The 14,086-nt window shown below is 48.9% G+C and overlaps 1 protein-coding gene across 1 annotated transcript in view; it reads left to right on the plus strand.

Moving 5' to 3' along the window:
- The window catches only part of LOC119465245 (synaptotagmin-5), a 54,771-nt gene that overhangs the window by 12,186 nt on the left and 28,499 nt on the right, over positions 1-14,086 (plus strand). The window contains exon 3 of the mRNA XM_037726037.2: positions 1,313-1,486. Coding sequence (XP_037581965.1) covers positions 1,313-1,486 — 174 coding nt within the window. The remainder of the gene's footprint in view (positions 1-1,312; positions 1,487-14,086) is intronic.

Consider the following 14,086-nt stretch of genomic DNA (forward strand, 5'->3'; position numbering starts at 1 on the left):
CCCAATAACTAATCAGCATATAAGCGAGGAACCTTTGATTGCATTTGTGAATGGTTGTGAGCCTTGATGTTTATGTAATAAGTTTATCTTAGGTCTGCTGTATTCAGTTTTCTTCCGTGTGCGTGCAACGCTGTTTTCATATTTGGAGTTTCTGGCGTTCAGTGTAGAGAGTGTCAGCCAGACGCCCCCTTGTTCGAATTTCAACTGGCTATCGCAGTACACGATCCCAACGTCACAGAGCTTAGAGGCCACGAGTGCGCATAGGCACGATTTACAGGTTGTGGAGGCCCGAATGTTGGAGGCTGTACATGCGTAAGACTTAGACATGCGCTTAGGAAACCTCGCGAGGGATATGACCTCGTCTGAAGCATCCTAAGCGTGATCGATTGAGATCTACATAGATTTGGGTGTGGAGGTGGGAAGCGCCTGCGTTCCTCTTTATTGTGGGAGACAATCTCATGGAAAGTTAATAAGGGGTCGCTACTCGCTACTTTATGGGACTTACGGAGCATTGATGTACCCTTCAAACTCAGCGGGAGAGGGCGGCGGGATAAAAAAAAGGACTGTCCTTCCCGAACGCTGCAAAACAGTAGAGAGTTTTAATAAGGGGACGCAAGCGGCTTGCGTAAGCAAGAACTAGAGGCCATGGTACTGTGAATGCGCAGACTCCTAGGAGTCTGCGCAGATAGTATTGTGGGTAATAGTCACGAATTAGTCATATCACCGTGGGTAACAGTCACGTACCGTGAGTAACGTTTACGTATTTTGCATGCGCAGACTCCTAGTGCGCATGCAGCAGTACCGTGGGTAATAATAGTCACGTAGTCTGAGTAATAGTCACGGTAAAACGCTCTAGCATCGAAATCTAAGACGCCCCAAAGCTCTCGCGCGACAGCACACGCGTCTATGGTGGCCGATTCTGGTACAGCACGCCAAGAACGTCCTGGGCCAGGAGGCATGAGCCTAACAGGAGGCCCGTACTTGGGCTTTAGTTCTTTGTGGACTAATAAACTAATAAATGATATCTGTCTCTCTCTCTCTCTCTCTCTCTCTCAAAGAGACTAATAGTTTGTGTTCGGGGGCAAACGCGCTCGGCGCAACTCGCTCTTGCGAGAGCACGCGCCCTTTGCATCGGATACCTGGTACCGGTGGTGAGTCTGACCACCATGAAAATGGGCGAAATGGCAAGAGAGCTATTCGCTCTAATACGCCCAGTGTGGTTCAGACGCATATCGAAAGTGTGTTACTGCGCCGGAAGCTAACGTGCGGCGTTCCTGACGGCGTCGTGTACATTTTTTTTTTTTTTTTGCAGGCGGCATCCAGCCGGACCTGTACCGCAAGAAGGAGGCGGTGTTCTTCCAGTCTCGCGACGTCTCGTCCCACTCCGCTTCAGCCACCTTGGCCGCCCCGACACACGCCGGAAGGCTCCACTTCCGGCTCAAGTACGACTTCGACAAGTCCGACCTCGTCGTGCACGTCATCGAAGGTGAGCACCTGGGTGGACCGAACGTTAGACAGCTGCAAAAGATTTACGCAAGCGTACTGGCTGCTCTATTCTGCGGATAGAGCGAGGCAGAAAGTGCCTCGGCTGCTCAAAGAAAGTGCTCCTATAGGAGCGAAAAAGGCTGCTCAGGAGAAAGCGTTCGCGCTGCGTGACTAATTCAATAAAATAATCTTACCATTAGTGAAGAGTTCTCGGTACTCACCCGCATTACTCTCAATAATCTAATTGAGTTCGGTTCCAGTCACCGCGGTTGCCCGAACATTAAACTCCGCTACAATAAATTGTTCATAATAAATGCTATATTTGTGATCCGTCTACCCAAAGCGCTCGTGAAAGATAGGAGAATGCACCAAATTCGCTATCTACCATTGTGGCCGAACTGCACGTCGAGGAGGCGGCGTCCTTCTCGCTATTTCTAAAGATATCCTATCCATTCATGTAGATATTAACACTGAATTTGAATTCACGTAGGCTTGCCTAACTCTCAGTGAAACATAGATAACCCTCGGCGTTTTGCCACTTCACCATTATTCTTACTCGGCATCTATCTATCTATCTATCTATCTATCTATCTATCTATCTATCTATCTATCTATCTATCTATCTATCTATCTATCTATCTATCTATCTATCTATCTATCTATCTATCTATCTATCTATCTATCTATCTATCTATCTATCTATCTATCTATCTATCTATCTATCTATCTATCTATCCATCCCTTACGCCGATCCGGTGTCTAACACCGGTGGTCATTCCAGCTTTGTGATCTGACTCGTCATGCAGTCATCGTCACGCCGTTGCATGTCGTCATACTCCAGCGTTCATCTCATTATCTTTATACCTTTGTCACGCCATCGTCGTCATTGCGTCGTCCTCACGATAGTGAAGTATACGGCTTGAAGACGTGTGTGGAAGCTAATGCTTCTGATCTGTTTTCCAAATAATTCCTTCGCTCGTTGGCTTCATTGCTACTGCGTAGGAATGGTGTTTTGGTGTCTCGGCCTACATTGGTTCCTAACTCCTCTGCTAACAAATAGTATATGCAGACATGTATACGCAAAAGACTATGTTTTAAGGTACTAAAGTACCGTGCATTTGCAGACTGAGGACAAGAGAGCCACAATTTCTTCACCGAGGGCAAAGTAACGGGGAATCTATCGTCTTGATGAAGTGCCGTGTATCTTGAATGGGCGAGGAAACGATTGCATGATGTCAGTAGGGGTATCGCTTTACCCTCCTTTCCACAGCTCATTTTATACTGTGCGCCCGTGCGTCATAGACAGGGCACCATTGGCTCGCTCGTTATTTGGACACGTACAGCGCGTTACGGTTGTTGATTGGCCGATTCGGGAATTTCGGCGCGAAACGGCTGCAGACGCTGGGTTTTGGCGGGGAAATGTTCCGGGAACGCTGTTCAGGCGGAAAAGTCGTATTTTCTCACGACAATGGTGTTCGAGCACATACCTTGTGGCCGGAAGTGGTAGACAAGGTTGGCCACTGGGTCGGTGTAAGAGGGCAGATAGATAGACATATAGATAGATAGATAGATAGATATAGATAGATAGATAGATTCAAAACGTTTGAAGATGGCAAAGAATGCTGATAGCATCAAAAAAAGTTGGGGGAGTTTTGCAACCGGCCTCCCCCTCCAGGACGAGGGCCTGGATCTGTCCCTGCACCTCAGTGTCTCTTACGCTATTAGCACGCGTATTTCACCCAGCGTTCATGAAATCGCTGTCTTAGAGGAAGGTGATCAACAAGCGTATAACGGTTTTCCTGATTACTCCGGGCACTTCCGGGAGCACTACGCTTAAAAACCTCGGAAGCAGGTGTTTCAATGTGAAATTCCAGTATGCTTCGCCTCACGCTGAAATTGAAGAAAACGGAAAAGCTGATGCTCCTGCGCGCGAAGCTCTTTCATAGGCCTCACTTTTTTTGTTCGTGATGCCTTAGTGTGAGTGCCGCCAGGGGTGTGAAAAGTTTTCCGGAACTTTGTGTGATCAGTTGACAAATACAAAAAAGAAAAAAAAAATGGAGCCTGGCCCTGCTAGTAGACGTCGAGCTGTCTAATTGACGGGCAAAGCGGCAGACGGGCATTTTAGAGCAGCCCGCTGCCGTTCGACGCCTCTCCGGGAAATAATTTTGGGTCATTAGCTGCTAATGTTTTCGTGCGGCTCCTTCCCGTGACAGAAAACTAAAAAAAAACCATGCATAGACGTTGACGCTTAAAGAAAAGAGCTGATTGGACGAGCGGAACACGAAACAAAAATGAAGTAGATTACCTATGGAACGAAGCTAACGACCTGCCTGCATGGGAACGAAACGAGGCGATGATGACCTTCCTTTTTCACCGGTTGGGAATATATGACGTCGTTTTTCCTGCTGAAGGGTGAAGCGAGGACCGGGAAGACTTAATGAGCTGCCTATTCATGACTGCTTTATCGAGCTCAGTGAATCGAGCTCTGAGTGAGGGGAACGCGAAATGGCGGCATGCTGCCCGGGAGTTAGAATTCGTAGCTTTGCATACCCGCCTATAAGTAAGATGAGCGCGAGAGCTGTTGTAGCATGTTGCAGAACGCATTTGCGCCATAGTTGTTGGTGCCACCTTGCTTCTGGCCGCCTCTGGCGTCACCGTCTAATTTGAGTACAAAATAGCCATTGCAGTATTGATAGGTTCTTTGGTATGAGCGAGAGATGTAAGAGACGTGCGCGGAAGAGTAAATGCTTCGTATCACGTATACGCTACGTCCTGTAGAAATGTCATTAGAAAAGACCCAGAGGAAATTGGATCAAACGTGGTGGCATGTAGAAAGGAAGTTGTCGCATGATAGCCCTGCGACTATAGTTTGCCTGCATTGGAGTGCCTATGATCAACTAGAATGATCGCCCTGTCCATAACTCAGTTTTGATAAGCTCAAACCGCACAGGCCGCACTTGCAAACTGTACGGTCTCATCGCGCTCATTTACAGAAGCTGAACGTCTGGGGCTTGCACAGTGCTTTGGTATCGGTGCATGAAACAAAAGTGGCACAGACTCGGCGGCTCAAAGTCTGTAACTGTGCTCAGCAGCTACATTTTGATGTAGCCCTTCACATGACCTGGCAACCGCAGTCACACAAGTGAAAGAATGCTTACATAAGCTATGTTCAAGATTGATATTTGTACTGAAGCAAGATGGCAAGGCGGGATGGTTGGTTCGCATTTTTTTTTGGATGTCGAAGGGAAAACGACGACGTGGCACGACACAGCGCCGTGTCATTGTGTTTTATCAGTTTAGTCCACTTTTGTTTGCACTGTGTTACTCGTTCAGAGTGAATTGGTCTCCACTTGAACGCCCATGTGCGGTGCGGTATGGGTTTTCAGTGACACGGAGAAATTCGTTAGCTCTCCGTTTCATCAAATGCACGAGGAAGGAACGACTCCCACAAAGATACCAGCCGCAAGTTGTCTATGGTCTGTTTGTGGACCGTTGGACATGCAGCCTTCAGCACGACTTTCAGGCCCTCGTCCCACCTGCCGTCGCAATTCTACCGCACCTTTTGTGGTGTAGTCCTGGACCGCGCTCATTAACGTGCCGCTACCTCTTAAAAGTGGGACTACACCCAAGCCACCTACCTGACTGCCATCTGTGGATCTATAGCTTGCACCTTGGATCCATGCAATATTCTCCAAGCACTACAAATTATACATTTACACTGATCAGCGAATCTAGCGCGATAATCGGCGCATTTTGCGGGACCGGTGGGCGCTGGAGACACCGAGCTGATTCATTGTGATATACAATGGAAGCGATGTACCCGTGTGACGCATTGTGACTGCATTTGGCCTCCTAGCTTTCATCCAGTGCTCACCGATGGGGCAAAACGCGCCGGTTGCCATGCAGGTCGAGGATCGCGTTGGAATGACTGAGCACTGTATACCGGGTGTTCCAAATTAAGCTTTACGGAATTTTTAAATATCGCCTGTGGCAGGAAGCATAATTCTTATCGTCGAGCTGGGGTATTCCAAGAGGCGGACATTAGTAGCACGAGAAATCGAAACACGTATTCAACTAATTAACAAAAATTCACCAAATAACTTCTTAATTATTACTTTACGACGCACATTGCAATTTACGAATTGTAGCCGGTGATCTTGTCAGGCGTATTCATTTGGAATGAATTTCCAGTATGACACCAGTTTGGAGATATGCGCCATAAAACTCGCCGTAAAAATGCACTGTTGTTCCACGGACTTTTTTTACCAAAATGCTGTTTTATACACTGAAGCACAAAAGCAACTGGAACGCCCATGTATTTTGTCGCGCACTTTGGGAAATAAAATCTCGAAACTGGTGTCATCGTGGAAATTCATTTCAAGTGAATGCATCTTACAAGCTAACCGGCTACAATTCCTAAATTGCAATATGTGCTGTAAAGTAATTAACTAAGAAGTTCATTAGTCAAATTTTGTTAATTAGTTGAATGTGTGTTTCGATTTCTCGGGCTACTAATGTCCGCCTCTTCGAATAACCCAGCTCAACGATAAGAAGTATGCTACCTGCCACAGGCGATTTTAAAATTTCCGTAAAGCTTAATTTTGAACACCCGGTATATAACATGCATGCTTCGCACGTTTTCTGCCACATTGCAAACTTTCAAATACTAATAATAAAACTTTCAAATAATAATAATAATAATAATAATAATAATAATAATAATAATAATAATAATAATAATAATAATAATAATAATAAAATAAAGGACGTACACTTGTAAAACGGCACATACAGGCGAGACTGTATCGGCCGCAGGTTCTCGTTGCGAGCACCTTGGATTCAATGGTGATAGATTGAGACTATCGGCATCTGCTAGGCAGGGGGGAGGGGGGGGGGGGCGGTCGGCATTGCTGAACTTGCGGGCTGTTTCTACCGACTGGGGCATCGTCCGCGTTGAACGCTGTAGCTTAAAACGAGAAAATCGGAAAAGAGAAAACGCGCCCGTGGAAGGCAACGTTTCTCTGATGCACATAAGGAAAACTTTGAGATTGCCGTTTCGCGTGACGTGGAGAACGATCGGTAAAGAGCGGCCACGCCCCGTGAGCTTACTTAAATCTTGAAGCTCAAGCTAGGCTGTGAAACATAAGGCTTATGTCCAATTGCTACACACGCAAAACGAGTGTTTACGATAGAGAATATATAATTCATAAGCACACGTACAAGTGAACACAAAGACGGGTGGTCGTCCATTTCTACGTAATGTTTTTCTACGAAAGTGGGTTCCTTGCGCTATGGAGCTTTATGCTGTGAGCTCCGAATTAGTCGATGTAGGGTAATAAATTACTCTGAGCAGTGCCGTGCTCTGATGAGCTATTTATTTGCTTCTTTTTTCCGGGCAAGAAAGAAAGCGTGAAGCAAGTGTCGTTGCTGAAGAATACAAGGTCGATGCACATGGTGGTTCGAGTGATTTGATAATCGAAGGTTGATTATATTTCTATATTCTGTCTCCTTGTGTCTCTTTCTCATGTTAATTATTCACTCATTGTGTATTTTATTCGTATCGCATGTCACGCGCAATTACATCGACCTTGTCTTCTTCAGCGTCGACACTTGGTTGACCCTTTCTTTTTTTGCCCAGGAGGCCAGGTGGGCCGATGCTGAAGATTTTCGACTACATTGGGACTAATTAAGCCCTGGCAGGCAGCAAATTTTAGCTACTCTGCGACTTATTCTCGTTTCTTGTAGGCACCGCTGAAGCCACCTTCCAGACACCATTGCCTCGCGTAAGCTCCTGCTTAGTCCAAACGAACTCACTGCGTTTCCCAAAATTGTGCCGTACGGCAGCTTTGCCCCAAGATGTCCATATTGTTACGTGAACGAAGGATTAAGTACAGGAGACTATTTACAAGTATATTTACAAAAGATAGCTGCAGCGCTGGCCAGATCAGCCGATAGCTCGAGAGCCCAGAGCAGTTCGTCTTCTTCGTCTAGGCGCCCGCGCGCATCTTCCAGAAGAAACACGCAATATACATGTAGCATAATCCCCGGCGGCAGAAGAACCGTCCCGGTGCGTCTAAATATCAGTGGGAACAGGAGGGTAGTACGGTTTTAGGCGTGCTACATGCACAACGTCAGTGGAAGGCGGGGCAGACGAGGCACTGGTACTGACTGGGGTGATTTCATACGTAACTGGAGTCACGGCACGCAGCACTCGATATGGGTCTGTGTACCGAGACTTGAGTTTTTCCAGACAGGCCAACGTGACGAGTCGATGACCATAGGGGTACCAGGGATCCAGGCGAAAAGTGAACGTCTCTGTGATGTCGATCGTACAAACGCCGTTGGTTCTCTTGGGAGGTCAGGAGGCGAGCGCGGGCAATATCGCGAGCTTGGGCTGCCCTAGTGATGGCGTCAAGAGCATATTCGCTGGTCTCTGCTGCGGCGGATGGAAGGGATGTGTCCAATGGCAATGTTGGTTCTCGGCCAAACAACAGAAAGAACGGGGAATAGCCGGCAGGGTCGTGACGCGAAGAGTTATAAGCAAATGTGACATACGGTAGGACTATGTCCCAATCAGTATGGTCAGACGAGACATACTTTGCAAGCCTTACCATCCACATTCGTCTGTGGATGGTAAGACGTAGTCAGCTTGTGCCTAGTTGAGCAGGACTGCAGGATGTCGGCGATGACATTAGAAAGAATGTCCGACCACGGTCAGTGAGTAGCTGGCGTGGAGCTCCATGCTGCAAAATCACGTCGCGTAAAAGAAAATCGGCGACATGTGTGGCGCAGCTTGTTGGAAGCGCTCTGGTGATGGCGTAGCGCGTGGCGTAATCTGTCGCCACAGCGACCCACTTGTTGCCAGACGTTGATAGAGGGAAAGGGCCAAGTAAGTACAAGCCAACGCGAAAGAAGGGCTCCGAAGGAATGTCGAGCGGTTGAAGGCACCCCGCAGGGAGCGTAGATGGTGTTTTTTCGGCGCTGGCATTTATCACACGCCGCAACGTATTTCCGGACGGAGCGGGCAAGGCCTGGCCAAAAGAAGCGTCGGCGAATCCGGTCGTAGGTGCGGGAGACGCCGAAGTGACCTGCCGTTGGTAAGCCGTGAAGTTCTTGGAGAACAGCTGACCGGAGATGCCGAGGAATGACGAGGAGTAGGGCAGGACCGTCGGGGCGGACGTTGTCGTGGTATAATACACCATCCCGGAGAACAAACAAATGAAGGGACGAATCAGAAGGCGAAGATTCCAAACGATCAATGATGGCGCGCAAGGTGGCATCACGGCGTTGCTCGTCGGCGACTTGTGGCAGCTGAGAAACCGAAAAAACGCAAGCTACGGCATCGGTGTCAGGGTCGGCGGGTGGTTCGTCCACTGGATAGCGTGATAAGCAGCCTGCGTCTTGATCTAGGCGGCCCGACTTGTAGACTACCGCATAGGAATATTCTTGTAGCCGCAAGCCCAGCGACCAAGCCGGCCGGTAGGATCCTTGAGTGAGGAACCTAACACCTCCACCAAAATGTTACGCGAACGAACGATTAAGTACAGGAGACTATTTACAAGTATATTTACAAAAGATAGCTGCAGCGCTGGCCAGATCAGCCGATAGCTCGAGAGCCCAGAGCAGTTCGTCTTCTTCGTCTAGGCGCCCGCGTGTATCGTCCAGAAGAAACACGCAATATGCATGTAGCAATATGTACGGCGGTGCAGCCCTTACGGGGGTATAGTGCAAAATGCAATCTGGTTAATTTTCGACTACCTTGGCGCTAATAACGCCCGTACCGTTACTTTTACCTACTCAGCGATTATTCTCGGTTCTTTTCTTACTGAGACCTATACTTTTATGCGTCTTGTGATTCGCTACGACGCTAGAGGCGCGAAGGTGATAGAATAGCGATGGTGATTAAATACTCTTTCTCTTCTTTGTAATGCTTGCCGCTAGGAATTAACTTGTGCACAAGAATAGAGCCAATGGTTAATTATTTTAACGAGAAAAATGTAAACGTGGCCTTGCTGATTGCAAAATAAATCCACACAATTACGCTCTCATTACAATAAGTTGCTAAATATAGCAGGCAAGAGAAGGAATGACAGGCCGCTGTTAGCAAGTCAAACCTATCTGTCGCTCATGAACATCCTCACTATGCATTTATCTGCCAGTTGACCGCATTTTAAAACGTATGCGTGCAGTTCGATACACCGCAGTTATTTTGGTGCAAGCCAGTTTGGCATTATCGAACGCACGTATGCGGGATTTTTTCAAGTATGCTAAACTGCTGTTCGTGGGGTGTTTTCAACCACCTCGATCTATGTGTTCTTATGTGTTCTTGTTCAGAGTCGGCTTCGCTTACCATCCATACGGGCTGTAGGCTTTCAAACAAGGATGCACTTAAATTAGGGCTGTGCGAATTCTCAAATATTAGATTTCGAATCGTATAGAGAATGTTCGAATAATTATCTTCGAAAATCGAAAATATCGTATTCGATTTCTTGAATCTTCGGTACCCACAGTGATCCCACAGTGACCGGGCCGTGGTCGGTGCCCTGACGCGCTCAGCGTTCCCACGACGTGCGATATCTATCGGTACAAGGTTCGACCAGGTCAACCGGACCGACCGAAACGATTAACGGTACGCGAACGGAGGCAACAACAAAAACAGTGCGTATGGAAAGCACGGAAGCATGTGTAAAGATCGGGCTGATTAGCCACCGGAAGGCATGCTGATCATATCGGATGCTCAAGTTCAGTGTTCACGCCAGGCCCGTAGCCAGGAACTCTTATCGGGGGAGCACTTGCTGAAGGCCATGACTATTTGAGGAAAGCACCTATTTTTCCGTAATTATTTTCCGTAAATCACAGAAAGATCAAAATTTCGGGGGGGGGGGGGGCGTAGAGGCGCCCCCCCCCCCCTTTGACTGCAGGCCTGGTTCACGCAGGCAAATTCGCGCAGTTCTCAAACTTGGCACACGTGCTCGCCGTAGTTGCAGGTTGGTCGACCGCGGACCCGCACGGGGCTTCCATGGCCGTCAAGCTAACCCGTACGCGTGATCATGCGACTGATCACTGATGATCCACCTGTAGAAACATTAGTGACAAGCATTCCGTGACGGTTTGTGGCCCGTTATCACATCGGCCAGCGGCGAATTCTCGTCTCGGCCACACCATTGGCCACACTGTCTGGTCCGTTAAGCCTAATTGGAGACGCGTCTTCGCGTGTCGGCGACTAAAGTTACGGTTTCATACCGAATTAATGCACATGTATTCACCGTGGTCGCACGACCCACAGAAAGCCGACCAACCGCCTCGCTAACGAGAGCGAGTGCATAGGGTGACGCTTGTTCATGGCCGCCATCTATGCGAAATACCGTACGGCGACTCCTCGTTCAGAACGCCATTTGTAGGCGCACAACGGTGTCCTTTCGTAGCTTCGAGCGACCCGTCATAAGACTAGCTTTGGATTTACATGGCGGGCTCGAAAAATTGAAGGACGCTTAAGGTACGCCTTTAAGAGTGGAGCGCGATAGCATTCACTCTGAATGCTTGTCAGGCTTTCCGGCAACTGCAGCTTTCTTTTTTCTCCACCTTCGCATCTGCGCGCCGCTGTTGATATGGTAGAAATGCAGGAAAAGGGGTTTGTGTTTCAGTTTCCTCGTAAGAGAGTTGTGTTTTCTCGTACATTCAAAATTACAGTCCAACGCTATCACGCCTGTAGGTTTTGGTTAAGCCGTACTTTACGATTTTTCTGACGGATCTTAATGTGAGAAATTCAATTTTGTTCACTAACGCCTTGCGCCACGCGGAGGGCCTGTGCGGTCGGGGTGGTTTGGGATGATTTTTCTCCGCCACCGACGCCGGCGCGCCCACGCCGACACCGACGCCAATGCCGTATTTTCTGCGACACGGGGCCGTGGGCCCTTAACGCTATCGCGTTAAAATATTATCTCACAGCACGCTGACCCCCGGCTGCAGACGTCTTTGCACAGACGGCAGATGGATGTATACGAAAAAGAAAAAGGACGAGGGGGGGGGGGGGGGGACTTCGCGCGAACTTGCCGTGGGCCTCCCAATTTGAGAACTCTTCACCGTCGGCGCCGACCGCGGTCGACCCGTGTGGCGCCCATGACCACGCGGAGCGTTGCCGAGTGACGTGATGAGCACTCTCCGCTTTTGTCTGTCGCGCAAATTGGCCTTACATTGAGGTGTCGATAACCCACAGAAACAACCTACCTAAAAGATGGAAAATCTTGTATTCTGGAGGACTACTGGAAAGCAAAACATTCTAAGCAGTAGAAGATTGCCATTAAGCACAGTATGGCCAACACCACCTAGATAGCACAGGGCCTACACACTCCGATCCGTGACGTCATGCTAGCTGGCCCGACTGCCATAGAATCTAATGGGGATGCTCCCGCGTAGGCAACAGTGATTTTGACGTCACCGCTATCGTCACGCCAGCCTTGGCAGTGGAAATTTCGGTGCTGGTATGGCCCACTATTAAACCGAAAACCACATTGGTATATACGACAACATCGCTTTTTCTTCAGCTTCAGAGGAAAAAAAAAGCACTTGATTCTATTTGACAGACATTCTATCGATCAAAAAATGGCACAGTTTCGCCCTAAGGGCGAAGCAATGAATGCGATAGCAACTCAGCAATGTCATACGAAGTAAGGTGAGCGGCTTTGGTAGCAATATGAATTGTAGTAAACATGAGCTGATTAAGTAAGCAGGTGTGCTGCGGCGTAAGTAGACCGACATGAAGAGAGACTCGATGACCACGAGAAGGCGCGTGTGAAACGGTGGTGTTGATGAGAAGCGCTTCCCGTGGGCAGCGCGTGCGAAGGGACACACCTGTAGCGCTGCACTGCCGATCCGGGCAGCATTGCATGTGTAGCGTGCGTTGGAAAATGTGGCCCGACTATTACTAACTGAATGAACAAGCGTGGTGTGAGCGCGCACAAACAAACATGAATAGATCACACTGAATGACTGCAGACAACGACTGTCAAAACGCTGGCAGCAAGCATACGCCGCAGCGGGCGAAGGTACGTGTGGTCTATCGCTTCAACGGATACTGAGCGGCGAATGCACGGCGCATAAAGGTCAGAGCCGTGTGGAGGTAAGAGACGGTGCGGACGAGCGACGAGCGAGGTTGTTGGCAGAGTAGAAGTGCGCCCCCCCCCCCCCCCCCCCCCCGCTCCCTCCGGCGCTGGCTTCCTGCTTCCTTGCTTGCGCGTGGGAGATTGAGTGCGTTCGCTCTCCGTGATAGCGCGCGTCCCCGCACGCTTTCGCTCGGGCATACGGCGCGCGGCGAAGATTTTATCTATAGGGAACCTCACGGCGACGGCGACGGCAGAAATCCGGTTGAAGTGTCCATATAATTGCTGTCGCAATAAAATATTTTCCAGACGTTCGTATACGCACTGGGTTGTTCTCTGTGCTCACATACTCATTTGATGTTCCCTTTCATAAAAGTAGAGCATACTATACATCTCGATTCATAGGTACCTAAGTTACTGATTAGCTAGCTAGACAGATACTTGTTAAGTAATGTGATTAGCTTCCTGAGCATGTGCCGCACCATGTTTTTTACACGAAATTTGGAAGCACAAAAGTTTGTGTTAAAATTTCTGATGTTCGATATTCTGATTTTTTCTCGACTCGGTTCGATTCGAAATTACTATTAGGTTTTTGCACACCCCTAATTTAAATGAATGCCGAGTGCATCGTAAGCATCTAGGTAGCACGTGTTACCGGCATGCCGTGCAATAACACATGATACCGGAAAATGACGCGAGTATGTGAGCAGTGGATAGACTTCAGAAAAAAGCGACAAGTAATTAGAGCCTTACGTACGAAACCCCCCCCCCCCCAAAAAAAAAAAAAAAAAAAAAACACACTGACCCCGCTCCCTTCCTCGACGCCTTCCTCAAGATCTCTGCGCTGGTCAAATCGACTACGCAATGAGCAATGTGCAGCTTTTGCTGCAAGGAAGAAATGGCATCGTCTTAGTGGGGCATACGAGGCAGCGACGATAATTCAACTGTTTTGTGGTTATAGCAACCGTGATGACGCACACAACTAGCTGGTTTCTCCGGGTTTATAACGTCTGTGTCTTCTCGTGCGCCGCTTCAGAAGATTGTTGTTGGTTAGGTGCTTTTTATTGCGATAGCAATTATATAGACACTTCAACCGGATTTCTGCCGTCGGCGTCGCCGTCGCCGTCGTCGCCGTCGCCGTGAGGTTCCGTATATATTCCAAGGGCGATAAAATTGAAAGCGCGCGGAGGACTCACGCTATCACGCACGCTATCACGCACGCTATCACGCACGCACGCACGCACGCTATCACGGAGGGCGAACTCCCCCGCGCGCTATCACTGAGAGCGAACGCACGGTGGAAAGCAAACGCGATCGTCGCGCGAAACGCCGAGGGGGTATGGCACGGAGGGAGGCGGGGCGGCGCTGTGCCCGGCATCAAAGGCGTATCTTGCCACTCAATCTCCCACGCGTAAGCAAGAAACGGGAAGAGGGGGGGGGGGGGGGGGGCGCAGCTTCTCCTCTGCCAACAACTTCTCTGCCCTTTGCCTGGCGGTGCCGGT

Source organism: Dermacentor silvarum, chromosome 9, assembly GCF_013339745.2.
Source record: "Dermacentor silvarum isolate Dsil-2018 chromosome 9, BIME_Dsil_1.4, whole genome shotgun sequence".
NCBI classification, from domain to species: domain Eukaryota; kingdom Metazoa; phylum Arthropoda; class Arachnida; order Ixodida; family Ixodidae; genus Dermacentor; species Dermacentor silvarum.